General features: G+C 43.4%; 1 protein-coding gene and 1 long non-coding RNA gene across 2 annotated transcripts in view; both read right to left on the reverse strand.

Annotated features, from left to right (window-relative positions):
* Positions 1-13312, reverse strand: part of A2ML1 (alpha-2-macroglobulin like 1) — a 67026-nt gene extending 53714 nt beyond the window's left edge. The window contains exons 1-5 of the mRNA XM_007537629.2: positions 13248-13312; positions 11774-11957; positions 10541-10703; positions 9900-9952; positions 1250-1270 (exon numbers count right to left, since the gene is read on the reverse strand). Coding sequence (XP_007537691.1) covers positions 1250-1270; positions 9900-9952; positions 10541-10703; positions 11774-11957; positions 13248-13312 — 486 coding nt within the window. The remainder of the gene's footprint in view (positions 1-1249; positions 1271-9899; positions 9953-10540; positions 10704-11773; positions 11958-13247) is intronic.
* Positions 1-22994, reverse strand: part of LOC132538121 (uncharacterized) — a 350189-nt gene that overhangs the window by 186156 nt on the left and 141039 nt on the right. The window lies entirely within an intron of this gene.

Below are 22994 nucleotides of genomic sequence, written 5' to 3' on the forward strand. Positions count from 1 at the left end.
CACCCGACTCCCTTAAGGTCTCTCTTTAAATTTTATTTATTTAGTTACTATTAATAAACACAGAGGGAAATTGAGAGGAGAAGGGAAGATAGAGATGGAAAGATAGGGGAGAAAACATAGTGGTTATGCAGAAAGGTCTTCAGGACTATGACACCAAAGGTTCCAGGTACCACCAAAAACTTGATTTAAACAGAGGTCTGGTAAGAAAGGAAGAAAGGAAGAAAGGAAGAAAGAAAGAAAGAAAGAGAGAATGGAAGAAAGGGAGAGAAAGAAAGGAAGGAAGGGAGATAAAGAGAGAGAGAGAGAAAGAAAGAAAGACCTACAACACTGCTTCACCTCTCATGAACGTTCCCCCCCATAGGTTGGGACCAGGGGCTTGAGCCCAGATTCTTGCACATTGTAACATGTGCACTCTACCGTGTATACCACCACCCAACCCACTTGAGATGTTATTTCTTAAGGTCTCTTACAGGTGTTCATGTCATATTCAACTGATGAGGATGGATGACATTAGCTAGTATCAAAGACTAGGGGAGGACAGACCCAAGCCTAGTAGAGCTGGCACAACCCAGACAAGTTACAGGAAGAAGAGGAGGTAAGGTCACAGTCAAAGATGGTGACCTTATTTATCTGCAGAAATTTAGGTCTGAGAGACACATAGGCAGTGGTAAGAGGACAGACACAGTTGGCATCATGAGCACTCAGTGCTGGGGAAGAGTCTTCATCTCTCAGCCAGGGTTGTTTCTGACTTCAAGGTTTATCATCAGACTCTCAATCTACGACTGACAAAAAAAGAAAAGAAAGAAAGGAAGGAAGAAAGAGAGAGAAGGGAAGGGGAAGGGGGAGGGGGAGGGGAAGGGAAGAGGGAAGGGAAGGGGAAGGGGAAGGAGAAGGGGAAGGGGAAGGGGTAGGGGAAGGGGTAGGGGAAGGGGTAGGGGAAGGGGTAGGGGAAGGGGTAGGGGAAGGGGTAGGGGAAGGGGAAGGGGTAGGGGAAGGGGAAGGGGAAGGGGTAGGGGAAGGGGTAGGGGAAGGGATAGGGGAAGGGGTAGGGGAAGGGGAAGGGGAAGGGGTAGGGGTAGGGGAAGGGGTAGGGGAAGGGGAAGGGGTAGGGGAAGGGGAAGGGGTAGGGGAAGGGGTAGGGGAAGGGGAAGGGGTAGGGGAAGGGGAAGGGGTAGGGGAAGGGGAAGGGGTAGGGGAAGGGGAAGGGGAAGGGGTAGGGGAAGGGAAAAGGAAGGAAATGTTGGCTTACCTGCAGTTCTACCAGGGAGTACTGAAAAAGAAAACCAGACAATGCAAGTTACAGCAGGACTTGAATAGGATAGACTTGTTGAAAGCAAAAACAAACAAAAACCTTACAAAAAACTCAGCTGCCCACTCCTCTAAATGAATATTTTTCTGCCTAAATAAGAGTATCAGCAAGGCAAATCTTAATTGGGTAGGGGAGGGAAAAAAATTTCCTCAAAGAGACTACCAATCTCCAAAACACATGGAGAACTGGGGCCCTAGGTCTCAGGTCCCCCTTAGATTGTATGACTCAACTTTTCCAGAGCATATCCTAAAAAGCACCTGGAGGTTCTGATGTTTCATCCTGTTCTTGGGAGCCAGCTATCTCCAGCTGCCTCCTGTGTTATCTGAACACCACTGAGCATTATTGTGGCATTGCAAAACAGTGTTGTTGTTGTTGTTTTTAATTGCTCAAAAGAATTATAGGAAAAGATGACTCATAATTTTTTCAAGAAAATTAATTCTGTAGCCCAGGAGATGGTGAAGTGGATTGAGCCTTGGATCCCTAAGTATAAGGTCTTGAGTTCAAACCCTGGTTCAAATATATGCCATCATATATGCCAGAGTGATGTCCTGTCCCCCCACCTTCTCTCTCATGAGCTAATAAGCAAACACATCTTTACAAAGAATATGAATTCTGGAACTGTTAAGTTAAAGGGGACGAGGTCATTGTGCTGCTGTGTGTCCAAGTGTTATCCTCACCCCCAACTATTTGCTAATTTCAAGGGGAAAAAAAAACGTGATTGTACACTGGAGAACTTAGACTATGTCTTTGACCAAGCAGTAAAACTGATTATCAACAGTGGGGTAACCTGACGCTGTGTTCAAGAAGAGATATACTTCAGCTTTGTAGTAAATATTTTTGCCAAAAATGTTTAGCTTAAATCCAATTAAGATCTCAGACAGACCTGCTTCCAGAAGATAGGAAAGCCAGCTAGACTGCACAATAAGAAATAGTCAGATTCCTCAACATGCTTCACCTCAGACTGTGTCCACAGACTTCACATGTGGAATGACAACCCTTCAGCTTCATTACTCGGGTGAGACCTTTCCTTTCATAGTATTCTCTAATTTCATCTCAGGTGGTTCACTTTCTAACAAAGTCCCATAACCTAGATATACACCAGTTTCTGTGAGAGAGAGCTTATGTTCACACGTATCCATAAACTACTGCAAAATATATACCTGAAAGCAGAAGTACACTAGTGTTTGCAGTGAGTACCTCCCTAACACTTCCTCTTCACTATTCCAAGCTTTGGGTCCATGATTGCTCAACAATTTGTTTGGCTTCGTATGTTAACTCTCTTTTCAGCCACCAGGTTCCAGATGCCATCAGGATGCCGGCCAGGCTTCCCTGGATTGAAGACCCCACCAATGTGTCCTGGAGCTCAGCTTCCCCAGAGACACACCCTACTAGGGAAAGAGAGAGGCAGACTGGGAGTATGGACCGACCAGTCAATGCCCATGTTCAGCGGGGAAACAATTACAGAAGCCAGACCTTCTACCTTCTGCAACCCACAATGACCCTGGGTCCATGCTCCCAGAGAGATAGAGAATGGGAAAGCTATGAGGGGAGGGGGTGGGTTATGGAGATTGGGTGGTGGGAATTGTGTGGAGTTGTACCCCTCCTACCCTATGGTTTTGTTAATTAATACTTTCTTAAATAAAAAAAAAAAGAAATAGATTAATTCAGAATGTCAAATGTTCTAGAACACAATGAGACTTCATCAAGACAAGGTCATAGTTCAGAATGAAGACATCCTACAAGCCAACATGGAAAAATAAAATGAAGATTATTGGGGCCAGGCAGTGGTGCACCTGGTTAAGCACACACATTATAGTGCACAAGGAACTGGGTTCAAGCCTCTGGTTTCCATCTGCAGGGGGACAGCTTCATAAGTGGTGAAGCAGGGGTGCAGGTGTCTCTTTGTCTCTTTCCCTCTATCTCCCTCTCCCCTCTCAATTTCTCTCTGTCTCTATCCAATAAAAAATTTAAAAAGATTATTTTAGATTAAGAGAAATTGAAAATAAATAATTCAACAAATTTAATACATGAATTAAATTGGACTCTAGTTTTTCTAGGGGGAAAAAACCCTCAAAGTCAAAGTTAAGTCAGCACCACGGAAGGAGGGTTGCTCTGGTGTTTAACTTCATAGCTGGGCATCAGAGAGCCCAGTGGACTGAAAAAAGCAGAGTAGTATTTGCAAGTGTCTCAGGTGACATGTACTAGGCTGAGGGCACAGAACATAGGAATCAGCAGTGCAGTCATGTGCCCAGACCTTGTAGGTAGAAGGTAGTGGACACAAAAGCTCCTCTCAATTCTTCTTCTTCTAGCATTTGCCCTTCTTCCGTAGCCAGTCAACAGCGTCAGGTTGAGTCTGATGTAAAGTTTCGAGACCTCCTTTGAATCTGGAGAGGTGGCAGTCGTTGACTATGTGGGTCATAGTCTGTCTGTAGCCGCAGGGGCAGTTCGGGTCGTCTCTGGCTCCCCAGCGATGGAACATAGCGGCGCACCGGCCATGGCCTGTTCGATACCGATTGAGGAGGGCCCAATCATAACGTGCTAGGTCAAAGCCGGGTTGACGCTTTCAGGGGTCTGTGATGAGGTGTTTGTTCTTGACCTCAGCTGACTGCCAACTCTGTTTCCAAGAGTCTGGAACAGAGAAGTTCAGTGTAGGCGTAGGGGACCAGATTGGGTGACGAGACGTCAAGCGTTGGACAGGGTGGGCGAAGATATCCGCGTATATTGGCAGGTCCAGTCGAGTGTAGACGTGGGAAATGAACTTAGATGATGCCGCATCCCGACTAATATCTGGCGGGGCGATGTTGCTAAGAACTGGCAGCCATGGAACCGGGTGGAACGGATGGTTCCAGAAATTATCCTCATGGAGGAATATAATTTGGAATCGACCAAGTGGACATGGGGGCTACGGAACCATACTGGGGCACAGTATTCTGCAGTGGAATAGCATAATACCAGAGATGATGATCGTAGTGTGGAAGCGCTCGCGCCCCATGAGGAGCTGGCCAGTCTTGCAATGATGTTATTCCTCGCGCCCACCTTTGCTGCAGTTTTTATGAGATGTTTGTGAAATGACAGAGTGCGATCGAGAGTAACGCCAAGATAGACTGGCTGGGCTTCATGCCGGATTCTCGTATCGCCAAGCTGCACATTAAGCTCACGCGAGGCCGAGGCATGGTGTAGATGGAAAACAGATGATACCGTTTTTTGCAGCGCTACGGATTAGTCGCCTCTCAATAATCCAGCATAATTTGAGCAGAGCCAAGAAACTCTATCAGAGGGTTAATGAGCTCCACCAGGAGGGGGCAGTAGAGTCTAAAATCATTGGGTGCTGGCCACACTGACCTTAGCCCTTCTTTTTCAGTTCTGTATCAGTAGTACGTTAAGGATGCTTCAGAAATGTATTTTGAGATTCAACTCTAAGAGCAAGGAAAATATGCAAAAACAAACCAATAGGACTATATAAAACTTTTGTACACCCAAAGGAGCCACCATCAAAACAGAGATAATACTGAAAGCAAAAAGATATTTACACACCATACATCACACTCTGGGCTAATAAGCATAATATATATAAAGAATGAAAACTCAACAACAAAAAGTTTTTTTTTAATCTTTGTTAAAGAAAAAATAAAAATTTTGGGGGCCAGGCGGTGGCATGCCAGGTTAAGAGCACACACTAATACTGGACAATGACTAAGGTTCAAGCCCCTAGCCCCCAGCTACAGGGGAAAGCTTCATGAGTGCTGAAGCAGAGCTGCAAGTGTCTTTCTGTCTCTTTACTGCTCTCTCTTTTTCTTTTTTTAATCCACTTGCCTAATTTATTCTTTTTATTATTTTATTATCTTTATTCATTATTGGAGAGAGACAGCCAGAAATTGAGAGGAAGGGGAGATAGAGAAGGAGAGAGACAGAGATACACCTGCAGCACTGCTTCACCACTTGTGAAGCTTATCTCCTGCAGGTTGGGGACCAGGGCCTTGAACCTAGGTCCTTGCCCATTGTAACATATGTGCTCAACCAGATGTGCCAATATGTAGCCCCCGTTTCTTTCTCAATCTCCCCCCTTCTTTCTCAATTTCTGTCTCTATCCAATAATAAATAAATAAAGATAAAAATATAAAATAAAGGGGGTTGGGCGGTGGCGCAGTGGGTTAAGCGCATGTGGCGCAAAGCGCAGGGACCGGCGTAAGGCGTAAGGATCCCGGTTCGAGCCCCCGGCTCCCCACCTGCAGGGGAGTCGCTTCACAAGCGGTGAAGCAGGTCTGCAGGTGTCTATCTTTCTCTTCCCTTTTCTGTCTTCCCCTCCTCTCTCCATTTCTCTCTGTCCTATCCAACAACGAATTGTGTCAACAAGGGCAATAATAATAACCACAACGAAGCTACAACAAAGGCAACAAAAGGGGGGAAAAAATGGCCTCCAGGAGCGGTGGATTCATGGTGCAGGCACCGAGCCCAGCAATAACCCTGGAGGAGGAAAAAAAAAAAAAAATATATATGTATATATATATTAAAATAAACGTTTGCTTGAATATAAAGTTTAGGCCTCCCCTAGATGTTCAGAATAGGCCTTTCAAGATGTGTCCAGGATAATTCTGCCATGTGGATTATTTCGAGGCAAAGTCAATAAAGGCCCCGAAGTCTCAGGAGAACTGTTTTCCTCCCCTCACTAATTAGAAGAGTGAAAACTGTGGATCGTACCCATGATAAGAGGTTTTTTATTTTTTATTTTTTAATCTTAATGTTTGTTTGCTTGACCAGAAATAAATCTTCAATTAGAGAAACCTATCTAGCAGGAAAAACATTTTTAAAAATTTAAAAAAATATTTACTTATTTATTCCGTTTTGTTGCCCTTGTTGTTTTATTGTCGTGGTTATTATTGTTGTTATTGATGTCGTCGTTGTTGGATAGGACAGAGAGAAATGGAGAGAGGAGGGGAAGACAGAGAGGGGAAGAGAAAGACAGAGACCTGCAGACCTGCTTCACTGCCTGTGAAGCGACCCCCCTGCAGGTGAGGAGCCGGGGGCTCGAACCGGGATCCTTAAGCTGGTCCTTGTGCTTTGTACCACCTGTGCTTAATCCGCTGCGCTACCGCCTGACTCCTCAGGACAAACATTCAATTATAGAGTATTTGATCTCTGTCATGTGTATTTGATCTTTGTCTTCATTATGAAAAGCTCCCCCTCCTCTTTTCTTGAAACCCTGAGCCCCAATCCTATTCATTAACTCCTGTTATGACCTTCATTGCATCACATTTGCTTCAGAATCTATATTCATACACATGTAGTGAAATTTGTACTTTTCTTCTGCTTCTCTGTCTGATGTTAATTGAATTGCTTAACTAACCCCAGAGAAAACCAGAGGTACAAGGAAAATTTGCTCCTGACCTCTACAGATCTGCGAGCTGTGACTGAAGGAGAAGGAAGGAAACAGGGCATCTGAGAAGTATTTTAAAAGCATTTTGAAATGGCACATACCCTAAAATGAGAATGAACTTATCAAAAGACTTTTAAGATTCTAGAGTCGTTTATGGAAACCTTAAGTACTTGCCAAATGTTACCATATTTATACCCTTAGCAAATATAATTTAACTGTTGTCTTAAGAAAACTGTCTGCAGGGCTGGGGAGACAGCCTAATGGTTATGCAAGTAACCTTTAAGCATGAAGTTCTGAGCTCTCAGGTTTAATCCTCCCCAGCGCCACCATAAACCAAAGCTGAGTAGTACTTCAGTCCAAAAAGAAAATCCAGAGTTACACTCAAACACTAATTGAAAGGGATATATGCACCTTCTATGTTCATAGCTGCATTATTCACAATAGACACAAAGTGGAAGTGGCCTAGAAATACCCATCAACATACGAATGGCTAAACAAATCACAGAATACCACTCTGTAATCAACAAAGATGATACTGTGTGCTTTGGACAAAATGGATGGAACTAGACATGATTATGCTTAGTGAAATAAGTAAAGAAATGAAAGAGGGGTAGAGAGCATAGTGGTTATGCAAAGAGATTCTCATGCCTGAGGCTCCGAAGTCCCAGCTTCAGTCCCTTGCACCACATAAACCAGAGCTGAGTAGTGCTCTGGAAACAAACAAACAAACAAAACCCTACCAGATGGTTTTACTCATATGTAGTATCTAGATATCTGATATAAAAGAACTTGGAAAAAAAAAACAAGCAGAAGCAAGCAAACTGTTTCTAAGACTTTGTGAGAACTACGGTGCTTATCTTATCTTTGGGAGGTGGGAAGATGGAGATACAGAAATCTGGTGGTGAGTGTGTTATGGGACTGTACACTGTAATCTTACATGTTGTAACCTACTACTAACCATAAGTTAAAAATGAAAAAGAAAAGAAAAGAAAACTGCCTGTGTCTTGCTTCTTTAATAATACTCATTGGAGTGGTCCGGGAGGTGGCGCAGTGATAAAACTTTGGACTCTCAAGTATGAGGTCCCAAGTTCGATCCCCGGCAGCACATGTGCCAGAGTGCTGTCTGGTTCTTTCTCTCTCCTCCTATCTTTCTCATAAATAGATAAAATATTAAAAAAAAAAACTCAGGGAGTCAGGCTGTAGTGCAGCGGGTTAAGCGCAGGTGGCGCAAAGCACAAGGACCAGCATAAGGATCCCGGTTCGAACCCCGGCTCCCCACCTGCAAGGGAGTCGCTTCACAGGAGGTGAAGCAGGTCTGCAGGTGTCTATCTTTCTCTCCTCCTCTCTGTCTTCCCCTCCTCTCTCCATTTCTCTCTGTCCTATCCAACAACGACAACAAGAATAATAACTACAACAATAAAACAACAAGGGCAACAAAAGGGAATAAATAAATATTAAAAAAAAACTCATTGGAGGGAGCCCGGCGGTAACGCAGTGGGTTAAGAGCACACACATGCCACGCAAAGCGCAAGGGCCCGCTTAAGGATCCCGGTTCCAACACCTCCCACCCCCCCCACCCCGGCTCCCCACCTGCAGGGAAGTCACTTCACAGGTGGTGAAGCAGGTCTGCAGGTGTCTATCTTTCTCTCCCCCTCTCTGTCTTCCCCTCCTCTCTCCATTACTCTCTGTCCTATCCAACAATGACGACAACAATAATAACTACAACAATAAAAAAAAGGGCAACAAAAGGGAAAATAAATAAATATTTAAAAATCTATTAAAAAAGTAATAATAATCATTGGAGTCAGTGAAATAGCTCCCTTGGACAGTGCGCTGCTTTGCCATGTACTTGACCCAGTTTTGGGCCCAACTCCCACCAAGTTGAAGAAAGGTTTGTTGCTATGGTCTCTTTCACCCTCCCTCTCTCTGTGTGTCTATCTCTATCTAAAATAAATGAATAAATGAATTTTTAAAAATTATAATAATTAGGAAAAAAGTAAATTCCTTTGCCTTATAGGGACAAAAAAAGTGGTGAGTTGGATTTTTTTTTCTTTTTATAAAACACTTCTGGGTTGTATCTTATTATTATTTTAACTGTAATGTTACTTGATTTCTGTGTGATTTCACTCATATGTGGTACACAGAGAAAGAAAGTTAATTAAATAAAGAAAGAAATCTTTAGACTGAAAGATCAATTATGGGTACCAGGAGAGAAGGGAAAGAGTGGTGAACACATCAGGACAAAGGCAACAAATCAATACATGGTGAAAGAGAAAACTGACTTTCAGTGATGGTTTTAATGTACCATGTGCTCATATTGATTTTTATGACAGACAGGTGAAGCTTTCATAACAGTATAACGCAATATTACTTCGACTGAATGTGGAACAGAAGGAAAGAAAACCACTTGGTGGTGTCCTTTTTTCTTCCTTTCTTTCCTTTTCTTTCTTCTCTCTCCTCCCCTCTCCCGCCCCTCCCCTCCCCTCCTCTCTTCTCCCCTCTCCCACCCCTCCCTCTACCCTCCCCCTCCTCTTCTCTCTCTTCCTCTCCTCTCCCCTCCCCCTCTTCCCTCTTCTCTCTCTCCCTCTTCCTCTCACTCTTCCCTCTCCCTCTCTTTGAAACAGAGGCAAAGAGTGAAAAAGACTATGAGACCCAAGGTTCTTCAATGCAGTTGAGGCTAGGCTCAAACCTAGGCCTTGCACACAGAAAGCAACACACTCTTTAAGAGTTCTTTTGCCAGCCTCCTGAAGAGCAGGTCTTGAAGTTTACAAAACCTCTTTTTTGTTTGTTTGCTTTTTGAGAGTCCTTTTTTTTTTTTTTACTCAAGATATTTGACTACTTAAAATGACAACTATTCCATCTTTCTGAGTATAAGAAAAGGGAAGGGAAGCAGCAGTACAAACTGACAAAAAGTGTGGATGCTAAATAAAGCCAAAACTCTTAAAATGACAGGAAAGTGACCATCTCTCAGGAATATGTACCTCATGTGCTGTCTCAGCATCTCATCCAATCCTAGATCCCTCTGCTTGCCTGGTGGCAGACAAGGGTTAGGGGTGGGGTGGGGTGGAGGTCTTGCTTCCCTAGGCTATTCTTTCAATTCCTAGAAGACTCTGTACCCAAGAGGATGGCCCCTTATCACACCTGGCAAAGCCTGTACTCCCTTCTCCTCTTCATCCTCCTTCCCCTGTCCCTTTCTTTTAGGAACAAAACTCTCACCTTCTCATTCACTGAAGCAAAGTTGCTGTTCAGGGTGACGATTCGGAAGTGCACTAGAAGGAGGACAGACAACATTAGCAAAGGGGAATCCACCCTTCCCCACCCCCCTTCTTTGTCCTCCTCTACCCTTTCTATTTTCTCTCACATACTTCTGAGTCAGCAAAACCCTGTTAGGTTTTACTATCTAAAAAAAAAAAAAAAAAAAAAAAAATCAAGTCATAGAGAAAGCTCAAGTCCCCAAATGGTTTCTCTTCATGCCTTATGATCTGGCAACCTTGAGAATGGAATGTCCCTCTAAGGAAGAAGGAACAAGTTTGAGTACAAGCCAAATGCAGCAATGATTTCTTATTCCTGTACAAGCAGCTGGCTATTAGAGCCAGCAACCTAAGGCTACCTGCCAAATTCCCTCCCCAGAGACACACATAGTTTTGTTTTACACACACACACACACACACACACACACACACACACACACACACACACACACACACACATTGCTCCTTTGCAGGGCATGTGTTAATGTCTTCAGAGCCTGCAGCACCTCACCCCTGCAGACCATCCTCTTATCCATGCTCAGTTCTCCCTATCTCCCACCCTTTGCCAATAGTGTGGCTATTCCTTCCTGCTGCCATTTCTCTTACCTAGCTGCCCTGGGTTATAGACAGGTTTGTCAGTTTGTATGAAGACACCATTCCCTTGCCTCTGAATGAGGACCTTTTTCTTCTCTTCGAAGTTGACATTCTTTCCTGTTCCCGACACCCGGATTGTGGCCACTTCTTCTGTACCACCCGCAGGAGGTGGCACCTGAGAGAGATTGAGGAAACAGAGTCAACTAACCTGAACCCCAAAGTGGGAGAGTAAAATGGAAGAAAGATAAGTGGGGGACCAATTCTCCAGGAGAAGAAGGGATATAATAATCAGAGAGTAGTGCCAAGATCTAAAGGAAGAAGTCTGCCCAGGGAGGTGGCTCAGTAGTAGAATTACAGCCTCCTGTGCCTCAGGCCCAGTTTGATCCCTGACATCACATGAGAGCAACAGATATAAGATGAATAGAATTCCATAGATGGTGGAGCAGTGCTATGCGATCTCTCTTTTTCTTTCCTTCCTTCTCCTTTTCATTTTTGCAAACAAAGTTATTGATGGTGCCTGTGCCTACATGATTTCATTGTTCCCAGTGGCCTTTTTTTTCTTTCCTCCAGAAAAAAAAGGGAGAAACCAAGAGGGAGATACATGGCGAGACACTGCAGCACTACTCCTCTGTTCATGAAGCTTCCGCCCAGTAGCTGTCTCCTTATGATGACCTGGGTCTTGAAGCATGTGCATGGTCTTGAAGCATGACCTGGGTCTTGAAGCATGTGTACTCTACCAGGTGAATCACTTGCCAATCCCTCTCACTTTGTGTTTCTTTCATTCTTATAAAAAGAGAGAGAGAGAGAGGGTGGGGGGAGAGAGAGAAGACAACCTGGGAGGTGGTGCAGTGGATAAAGTATAAATTCTCAGGTATGATGTTCTAAATTCAATCCTCAGAATCTCATGTGCCAGAGTGATGGTTCAGCTTTCTTCTCTCTCTCCCTCCCTCCCTCACTCTCTCTTTCATTAATGAATAAATCAATAAACAGTTAAACAAAAAAGAACAGGAATAAACAGAGAGAGAGAGAGAACAGAAGGAAGAAACAAAGTGAAAAACCCTAGGTCAAGGAAATTATGGATGTGTTATGGGTAAAAACTAGAGCTAGCTTTAGAAGAGATAGGTTTAAAAGTCATGGCAAACATTCATTAACAGAAATCACACTTGAACTTAGATTACAGAGTGTGCCTACAGAGAAGATGGGGAAGTAAGGTGTTACAAGAGTTGGGGCTAAATCTGTGTTTACCAAAAAGGAGATGCAATGTAAATGTCTTTTCTTCAATCCAGTGTGTTCTAGTAACTTCTGAGTCTTGTCCTTGGTTTCCAGAGTGATTGTGAATTTTACATCACTGTACCCAGGACTCAGATCCAAGCAAACCTTCTGAGCAGATGGAAAGTTGAGTTGGGCTGGCAATGTCACGACATAGTTTCTATTAAGGAAGCAAAAGGACTTCAGGACAACGATTCATCCATTTGATGGAAAACTAAACCCACTTTGAAACATTTAGCTGCAAATTAAACAGACTAATCTTTGGCCTTTATGAAACTTATTCTTCATACCGAGGATACAAAAAAGGAATTCAATTCTATAAAAGAGAAAAGAATATATATATATATATATATATATATATATATATATGAATGAATAACTATTGATTGTGAAAGAGAGTGAGTGAGAGACCAGGCCAGAGCACGTCTCTGCCATTTATGAAGCTGCATTTGTTCTTTCTTGTCTTTCAGGTTTTATGTGGATCAAACCCAGGGCCTCATGCATGCAAGGCATGTGCTTTATTGTCTAGTCATTTCCCCATTTCTTAATATGTGTGTGTGTGTGTTTCTTTTAATTTAAAAATTATTTATTTATTTTACCAGAACACTGCTCAGCTCTGGCTTACAGTGGTGTGGGGGATTGAACCTGAGACTTTGGAGCCTCAGGCATGAGAGTCTGTTTGTATAACCATTATACTATCTCCTTCCCCCACCCTAACATATATATATTTAACATTTCTTCCTGTGGGGCCAGCAAAATAGCTCACTTGGATAGTGTGCTTCTTTACCACATCTGAGACTCAGATTCAAGCCCAGCACCCACTGAATTGGAAGAAGCTTTGAACTCTCTCTTTCTGCCTCTCTGTCACTATAAGAAAAGTCTCTTTCTGTGGTCCATTGGCACAGTGGGTAAAGTACTGGATTTTATGCATGAGTTTAATCACTGACATTGTATGTGCTAGAGTAATGCTCTGGTTCTCTCTTTCCCTCTTCTTTTCGTTGATATATAAATACATTTTTTGTGATTTTTATTTTATTATTATTAAAAATCATTTCAGGGGGTAAGTAGTAGTTTATAAGAGTTACTGACACATGGACGCAATTTCTCATCTCCCTGTGAAAGGGGTCTGCACAGCACTCCCACCACCCACCCAAGTCTTTCTTCATTATTGAACACTGGGTACCAGATCTTCTCTTCCTCTTCCTTCCTACCTCCCTCTTCCCCAGGTAAATACATTTAAAAAAATATTTAACATTTTTATAAAATAATTTTTTTTCCTGGTGCCTCAGCTTTTCTCTCTAGGTAAAGAAAAATAAAACTGAAGAAAGGAAAAAAAAAATCATAAGCAAATTTAAATAAACTATGGGTCATCTCCTTCCCCCGTCTAGCGCCCCCCCCCCCCCCAAATTTATGTTTGAAAAGTTGGTCATAGAAGCAACCAAGGACTTACGGAAAGAGCTTTTCCGCCAGGACAGATGATAGGGCCAAAATTCCTAGAAGGAGTTGAGGCCACATCTTTGTGGGCGAGTGGGATCCCTCCACAGCAGAAATCAGAAATCTGCTCTTATTGAGGGGGTTATATACTCACCACCCATCCCCAAATGCCAGGTAGGGTGTGGAGCTGCAGCTGCAGCCAATCACCTGTTGGGGGCCCCAGGCTAAGGTGGTAGGGCTTCTGTTCCCTTTCCGGAGTTTATTTCTCCCTGAAACATTCATACTGACTCAGCTAATCCATAATACCTGTTTTGGGGGAAAGCCAGGGCTTGATGTTCACATTGGTATGGTTCTCAGTACACATCTTGGACCACTCCTTTCTTTCCTGGTTTCCTTCCAAATTCCCCTCCCCATCTGACCTTGTTATTTCTCTCTTAATTATTTTATGAAGACATCTCTGGGGACATGGTTGTGGGTACACTGTCCATGAAACAGCAGCAAGCTTCTATCTTTGTACTAAGAAAAATAAAATACTAAAATAAAAAATATTCAGTATTTTTGTGATTGCATGGGAACAGGCACACTACCACTCCTTGGAAAAATTTAAAGGAACAGCCTTTCTGAAGGAAATGTCACAGATACACTTCAAAAACCAGTAAGATTTGCAGTTTCTGAGCTAGCAACTCCCATTCTAGAACTTTATCTTCCTGGGGGAAAGAACTGAAGGGACCAGAGAAACTCCAAAGACTTTAGAATTAGAGGCTTGAGGCTGGACATTGCCAAGAGACATTTCTTGCAATCTTTCAGCTTTATTTGCTTGCACACAGATTTCCTTCAAGTAGTGTGATCTAAGATGGTGGATGTGACTTGTCAGCCCATATTCTTACGGCTATATGAGTTTAGTAGTCAAATGTTTTTCATCTTTGTTTTAGAAATTTCTTTTCTGGGCTCTGGTGGTGGCATACACATTATAATGCATACATCACCATGCTCAAGGATCTGGGTTCAAGCCTCCAGTCCTCACCTACAAGGGGAGGAGCTTCATGAGCACAGAAGCAGTGCTGCAGATGTCTCTTTTTATCTCTCCTCCTATCTCTACTTCCTCTTCTCTCTCAGTTGCTCTCTGTCTCTACAAAAATGGGAAGCAAAGTATATTTTTTCATTTGTTTTCCCTTTTGTTGCCCTTGTTTTTTTATTCTTGTTGTAGTTATTATTGTTGTTGTCGTTGTTAGATAGGACAGAGAGAAATGGAAAGAGGAGGGGAAGACAGAGAGGGGGAGAGAAAGACACCTGCAGACCTGCTTCACTGCCTGTGAAGCTACTCCCTTGCAGGTGGGGAGCCGGGACTCGAACCAGGATCCTTAAGCCGGTCCTTGCACTTTGTGCCACGTGCACTTAACCTGCTGTGCTACCATCCGAGTGTATTTTTTAAATGTTTTTTTCTCCTTCTTTTCCTCTTCCTCATCTTTCTTCTCTTCCTCCTCCTCTTCCACTTTCTTCTTGTCATAGTTGGAATTTCACAGCTCCTGGCTAACTGTTTTTTTAAGTATTTGTTTTTAATTTAAGAAAGGAGACATTAACAAAACCGTAGGATAGGAGGGGTACAACTCCACATAATTCCCACCACCTGATCTCCATATCCCATCCCCTCCCCTGATAGCTTTCCCATTCTCTATCCCTCTGGGAGCATGGACCCAAGGTCGTTGTGGATTGCAGAAGGTGGAAGGTCTGGCTTCTGTATTTATTTCCCTGCTGAACATGGTCGTTGACTGGTCGGTCCATACTCCCAGTCTGCCTCTCTCTTTCCTTAGTAGGGTGGATCTCTGGGGAAGCAGAGCTCCAGGGCACATTGGTGGGGACTTCAGTCCAGGGAAGCCTGGTTGGCATCATGATGGCATCTGGAACCTGGTGGCTGAAAAGAGAGTTAACATACAACTGGATAACATTTTTTAAATAATATTTTCATTATCTTTTATTTATTTATTGGACAGAGACAGCCAGAAGTTGAGAGGAAGGGGGACATAGAGAGGGAAAGAAACAGAGAGACACCTGCAGCCCTACTTCACCACTTGTGAAGCTTTTCCCTGGAGGTAGGGACCAGGGGCTTTAACCTGGGTCCTTGCACACTGTAGTTTGTGCACTTAACTAGGTGCACTATTTTTTTTCCAGGTAGAAAGATAAGGACACCACAACACAGAAGCTTCCCCTAGTATAATAGGGGCAGGCCTTAAGCCTGAGCTGTGCGCCTGGAAAAGCAGGCACCCTCCCAGGTGGACTCTCTTGCTGGCCCTGTTCTCAAAATTTCTGAAGAAGGACATGATGTACCTTGTCATACATACTCACCTCTCAACTGGTTATTTGCAGCCAGGACACTGTGATAGGGAGAACCTGGTCATTCTGACCACTCAGAGGCTATGGTGATGAGGCATCGTGGTTGGCCACCACACAGAGTCACGTGGGATTGCAGTGGGCCATTCTCTAAAGAAAGGAGTCCACAGGGGAGGGGCAGTGGTGCAGTGGGTTAAGTGAACATAGTATGAAGCACAAGGCCCAGTTCAAGGATCCTGGTTGGAGCTCCCAACTTGAGCCCTCGGCTCCCTACCAGCAGGGGGGTCATTTCACAGGCAGTGAAGCAGGTCTGCAGGTGTCTATTTCTCCTCCACTCTATCTTCCCTACCCTCTCTCAATTTCTCTCTGTCCTATCCAATAAATGAAAAAATAAAAAGGGAAAAATGGCCTCCAGGAGCAGTGGATTCCTAGTGCAGGCATCAAGCCAAAAAAAAAAAAAAAAAAGAGAGAGAGAAGGAGAAGAGTGAAGTTTAGCTGGGATAAGAAAGCTGGGAAACAAGGTGAAGTTCAACATACTCCCTGACTTCTATATACCCTACACATTAGTACCTGAATCCAGAGGTTTGATCAAGCTTAAGCTTTACTGTGTTTGCCACTAAAAAAAAAAAAAAAAGAATGCTGGGGAAAGAAAGCATTAATGCTATTCCAATGCTCACTGATTTACATTTGGTTGAATATAGATTGCTGCATCAATACAAGGTAATACTCTGCAGTTATTTATTTTTAATTATATTAATTATATTAATTATATTATACTATATTATACTATATATATTATATTATATTATATTATATTATATTATATTATATTATATTATATTATATTATATTATATTTACCAGAACACTGTTCAGCTCTGGATTATGGTGGAGCTGGGGATTCCTGTGACTTTGGAACTTCCGAAGTGGTTCTCTGTATAACCACTATACTATCTACTCCCCCCTCCCCCACACACAGTTATTTGAAATAATGTTTCCCTGAGGAGAATTGTTTGCTCAATTCTAGCTTATGGTGGTATGGTGATTGAACCTGGGACTTTGGAGCTTCAGGAATTAGAGCCTCTTTGTATGCTATTAAGCCTCCAGGGTTATTGCTGAGGCTCGGTGCCGACACTATGAATCCACTGATCCTGGAGGCCATTTTTTTTCCATTTTGTTATTGTTATTGCTGTCATTGTTGTTGGATAGGACAGAGAGAAATCTAGAGAGGAGGGGGAGACAAAGAGGAGGAGAGAAAGATAAGACACCTGCAGACCTGCTTCACTGCTTGTGAAGTGACCCCCCCCTACAGGTGGGGTGCTGGGGGCTGGAACCCAGATCCTCAGCCGGTCCTTGAGATTTGCGCCATGTGGGCTTAACCTGCTGCAATACTGCCCGACTCCCAGAATTCTTTGCAACACTAATTGAATGTGAGGGAGACATGATACAATATACTGGAAGTATACTGTTCCATTTCCATTTGGGATGTAAAATCAGAAAGTGCTTTCTTTTCTGGTGATGAGAGGGAAAGAAAAAAAAAGATGAACTGCAAAATTATAACTTTTTATTTCTCTTAAAAATTGAATCTAATAGTTGAACCCACATTGAAGATCAATATGTAGCCTGACATCCAAGGAGATGGCATCTCTTCAGAGCAGAGAAAGAAGAATGAACTTGCTCAGCTGGGCTGGAGCCTGGGAAATTGTTTTGGCCATCATGGAAACAAGAAAGAACACAGCTAAGGTTTAATTAATTTCTTTTTTTAAAAAAATATTTTATTTATTTATTAATGAGAAACATAGGAGGAGAGAGAAAGAACCAGAGATCACTCTGGCACAGGTGCTGCTGGGGATCTAATTCAGGACCTCATGCTTGGGAGTCCAAAGCTTTATCACTGCGCCACCTCCTGGACCACTTTAATTACTTTCTTAGGACCTAATTGGACTAGAATAACCATGAGGCATCTGTGTACACAGAAGTAAGGGAAGATGTACTTACTTACAAGCTCTTTTTCATGACTTCCATCAGGTGTTTAAAGAAAGACCAAACACAGGATGAAGAGACTTACGGGCACAAGCAATGGTATTATCAACTTTGGATGAAAAGTTGAAATTGCTGCTATTCTCTCAAAGGACCTCTGGGGGAGGAGCAGAAGATGTTTCCCTCCTACCTCCCTTTGTTTCACATGAGAGACTCATTTTTGCCAGGAAGAAGAAAAAAGAAAAAAGCCCCACGTCAGGAGTCGGGTGGTAGTGCACCTGGTTAAGGGCAGGTGGCACAAAGCCCAGAGACCAGTGAAAGGATCCCAGTTCTAGTCCCTGGCCCCCCACCTGCAGGAGAGTCGCTTCACAAGCAGTGAAGCAGGCCTACAGGTATCTGTTTTTTTCTCCCCCTGTCTTCCCCTCCTCTCTCCATTTCTCTCTGTCCTATCCAACAACGATGATATCAATAACAACAATAATAACTACGAAAGTAAAACAAGGGCAACAAAAGGGAATAAATAAATAAAATTTTTTTAAAAGCCCCTACATATGGCAGAGAGAAAAAATGTGGCCCACTGTCCATCTTTCTACACCAGTCCCTTTAAAAGTCTCTTCAGATGGATGGATAAAAGAACACCTACCCATCCTAAGAAAAAAAAAAAAAAAGACAAAAAAGACATGACCTATACACACAGTGGATATTACTTAGCTCTGGGTGAATCTGGAAGGGATCATGCTAAGTTGTAATAAGCCAAAAGGAAGAAAGCAAATACCAGATGATCTTACTCATTTGTAGGATTTAACACACAATGTGAGGGAAGAAAACTTGGTGAAACATTCATAAAATCCTTACTATGTATCAGTATATCTGAGGATGCTAAAATAAACAAATAATAAATAAATAAATGGAAGGGGACTGAGAGGAGGTGTGGAGTGGTGGGGGATGGGGAGAAGCCAGGCAGTGGCATGCATGCTTAAGCATATATGTTAGTTACCATGTGCAATGACCTGAGTTTAAGCCCCCAGTCCCCACCTGCAGGGGCAAGCGTCATAAGTGGTGAAGCAGGGCTGCATGTGTCTTTCCTTCTCTCTCCCTCTTTATTTCCCCTCACCCCTCTCAATTCCTTTCTCTCTGTCCTATCAAGAAAAGGAAGGAAAGACAATAAGAAAAAGAGGGAGGGTGGGGGAAGGGAGAGAGAGAAAAAAAAGAGAGAGGAGCCAGAGAAGAGTAGGAAGAAGATAACATTTTTCATGATGGGTGACTTGTACTGGTACATATTTGGGGGAAATGTGACACTGTGCCTCTGAGATAGCAATAGTCTTGTAAGAATGTTTCCTCAATAAGGAAAGAGAAACACTTTTCTACTGTCAAACACCTTCTCATGGAGAATCCTCTACTCCATGAGAGTCCAGTGAAGAAAGAAGCAATTATACAGTTTAAAACACAGCAGAGAAAAAGAAGAGGTTGGGATCCTTGTAATCCATGAGTTTATGTGCCCATAGGAAACACAGGTGCAGAAATAAGATTCACCAGGGACACCGGTACAAACTGGACTTCATGCTAGAAATTGTCTGAGGGGACCCAGAGCATTCACTGCCATGTAATCACCATGACCACCTCTGAAAGACTCCTTGCTCACACTGAAATAGTGTCTTTAGTTCTAGGCCCTAGACCTGAAACATTCTGGACTTGTTTTGTTCTCAGTTGCAGCTAAATGTAACACGTGTGCAATAAATTATCCCTTCCACTGCTTTAGCTGAAAAAGAGAGACAGAGACAGAGAAAGAAGAGGGAATGAATCTTTTCCATGCATGACCTGCCACAGATGCAAAGTAGAGATTGGGAAGGAGTCCAGACAGAAATTCTAAGACTGCTAAAATAATCTCATGCTCCTTTGTCTAGGAATATAAACCTAGTTAAGGATGAAGATAAAGAAGGGGATGAAGAGACCACTCTTCTCTCTCACCAGCACCAAATGTAAATACCAGAAATTTGTTACAGGCTGAGGGGGAAAAATACAAAGAGAAACTTTATCTGTGGTGCCTACAAGGAGTATAGTGAGAGTTGAGCCATGAGGGTAGAAAACAAACACTGAAAAAACCCTCCAGTATCTCAAACCCCACCCTAAGCATAATCATCGCAAGAGGCATTTGAAGCCTACAGTGCACTGAAAATAATCAACTCAATAACAATCTAAATCCAGTTCACCTTTGAACTATACCTGCTTCATCCATGATGTTCTACAGAACAAGGATGACTATTTGCAGATACAAATTATCTAAACCTCCTCTGTCCTACACAAGGTGACTGTCATTCACTCAGAAATTATACAGTTTAACAGAAGTGGAGGGGAAGGAGGAGACAGGAGGAGGAAGAGGACGGCACTCAAAGCAATTTATCAAGATACAAAAAAATTGACAAAATCTGATCCTGAGATGATCTAGATGTTAGAACTATCAAGGGGGGCTTTACATGACTAGGAGTGGGATGAGAAGATAGCACAGCCTGTTAGAACACCAACTTACATGCCTGAAACACAAGTTCAAATCCTGGCACTACTGTAAGCCAAAGAAAGCTGAGCAGTGCCTCCGATCTCTCTCTCTCTTACGTCCCTCCCTCCTCTCTCATTTCTCTCTCATAAATAAATTAATGAATAAATAAATAGATCTTTAAAAATAGCTAGAAAAGATAAAATCAAAATGGCTAGGAGCAACATGTTAAAGGGTATAATAATAAGAACAATAAAAGAGGTGTATGATATCCATTAACAGAGGATTTCAGAAAAAAGATGGGTGTAATAAAGTCAAATAGAAAAAACTGAAAATAAAAAATACAGCAGGTGAGCAGCTCCTTAGAAGATGTTTAAATGCGGGGGCTCCTGGCCCGAGCTGGAGAGCATCTACAGCCACTCCCTGCCCCGCCACTGGTGCCCCCCGCCGGCGCCTCCCAGTCAACCTGGACTCAAGGCGCTGTGCAAGGAGATGGTGGGGCTTCAGCAGCTGGACATGTTGCTGCTGTGCCAGCTGTGGGGCCTGTACGAGTCGATCCAGGACTACAAGCACCTGTGCCAGGACCTGTCGTCCTCCCTGCACTCCGACAGCTCCTACCCGCCCGATGCCGGCCTCTCCAACGACCCACGAGCCGGATGCCAGCCTGGCTCCCGGACCCGCTGCCCCTCACGGTGCCACAGACGCACAACACCCGGGACCAGTGGCTGCAGGACGCCTTCCACATCAGCCTCTGAGGGGTCAGCGCAGTGTGGGAGGCTCCACTATAGTGCCTGCTTAGCCCCCTAGCGCCCCCAGGGAGGGCAGAGGCCCGGCTGTAGAGACTGAAGCTACTCATCCCCTCTTCTGTCTGGGTTGGCTGGCACTGGGGTGGGCACCTCGGCTACAGCCTCTGCCCAGAGCTCTGGGCCTCCATATGTGCACCTCAGCTTGGCGGGTCCTCAGCCTGGCGGTGAGGCCCCCCATACTCCCCCAGCTCCTTTTCACCTCTTGGCTGCCCTTGGCACAGGGGTACCGCACCTCGGGTCCTGGGGTTGCATGGCTCTAGACAGAGCTCTAGGGCCCACCCCTGCGCCCACCAAGGGCAGGGGGACCAGGGCCCCATGCTGGATCTTGTTCAGAGCCCACAACTCCTGGACACGTAGATTCTCAATAAACACTCAGCGCTTGGAAAAAAAAAAAAAAAGATGTTTAAGTAACTGGGAAGGTCACTCAGCAAGTGAACTACAGTATTTGCATGTATGAGGCTCCGTATTTGCTCCCTAGGATTAAATATGATTGAGAAGTGCTCTCTCTCTCCGCTCCCTCTCTCCCTTGTAAGATAAATGAAGGGAGTCCGGCAGTAGCGCAGAGGGTTAGGCGCAGGTGGTGCCAAGCACGAGGACCAGCATAAGGATCCTGGTTTGAACTCCCGGCTCCCCACCTGCAGGGTAGTCGCTTCACAAGCGACTCTCTGTCTTTTTCTCCTCTCTCCATTTCTCTCTGTCCTAGTCAACAACGACATAAATAATAACTACAACAATAAAACAAGGACAACAAAGGGGAATAAATAAATATTAAAAAAGATAAATGAATAGTTTTTTAAAATGAAGACATTTAAATCAATTTAATTGCTCAACAAGATAAATGACAGCTTAAAACAAAACAAAAACAGTTCAATATGATGAAGACTATATTCCTATCATATAGGAATGAGACTTTTTATTTTCTCCATGTTATAGTAAAGGAAATGAAAAATGGGGGGGAAAAGAAAAAAGGAAAGGAAAGGAAGGAAGAAAGGAAGGAAGGAAGACTATGGAACTTTCTTGCTATACTTCCTTGGACTCTTTCTCTCTTTCCCTCATGTTCTGACTCTGACATGCTCAGGGTTTACCACAACACATGTCTACTTCTCTAAGCTAAATTCTCAAATTACAGTAAAGACAACTTCATTCTCTTACTGTTAATTTGGGAGTTGTTGAGCATTTTACAATCTGTGGCTTTAAGAAGGAAGCTAGCATGGAGACAGATGTGGTTCCAGCTATGGGGGCTTTCTGAGTGTCCACTAATAGATTAGCCATGTAGTGAGAAAAAAAAAAAAAGTCATGCTTGAGGGAGGAAGGGAGGGAGGGAGAGAGGGAAGGGTGCTGGCCTACCTTAAATATATAGCTCAGGTTTCTAGGAAGTTAAGCTTACTGTTCAGGGAGATTTTTAACCCCAAGGGAAATTTAAAGCAGCTATTTACTACTTAGCCAGAAGACATCAATTTTTTTTGTATGTCTTTTATTTTATTTTGCATTAAGGGTATTTATCAACATAGCAAACAATTTAATAATTACATGATTTATTTATTCAAATGCATTTAGAAAATTTTATGTTTTCAATAAGTTTTATTTATTTATGCCCCCTTTCCTCTTTTTTTAAAAAATTTTTATTTATAAAAAGGAAACATTGGATTCGACTTCCGGAGGCGGAGCTACGAGCAGCAGATCGCTTTCTCTCCTCTCCTCTCCTCTCCCGGATCAACTAGGAATACCAAAGGAGACCACCCGGACCGAAACAAGACAGGACTAGAATGACCACAGAAACCCAGTAAATCACCCTCACCAGGTTCCAGGTGTCATCAGGATGCCGGCCAGACTTCCCTGGATTGAAGACCCCACCAATATGTCCTGGAGCTCAGCTTCCCCAGAGACCCACCCTACTAGGGAAAGAGAGAGGCAGACTGGGAGTATGGACCGACCAGTCAACGCCCATGTTCAGCGGGGAAGCAATTACAGAAGCCAGACCTTCTACCTTCTGCAACCCACAATGACCCTGGGTCCATGCTCCCAGAGGGATAGAGAATGGGAAAGCTATCGGGGGAGGGGGTGGGATATGGAGATTGGGCGGTGGGAATTGTGTGGGGTTGTACCCCTCCTACCCTATGGTTTTGTTAATTAATCCTTTCTTAAATAAAAAAGAAAAA

This window comes from Erinaceus europaeus, chromosome 4, assembly GCF_950295315.1.
Source record: "Erinaceus europaeus chromosome 4, mEriEur2.1, whole genome shotgun sequence".
Classification (NCBI taxonomy): Eukaryota; Metazoa; Chordata; class Mammalia; order Eulipotyphla; family Erinaceidae; genus Erinaceus; species Erinaceus europaeus.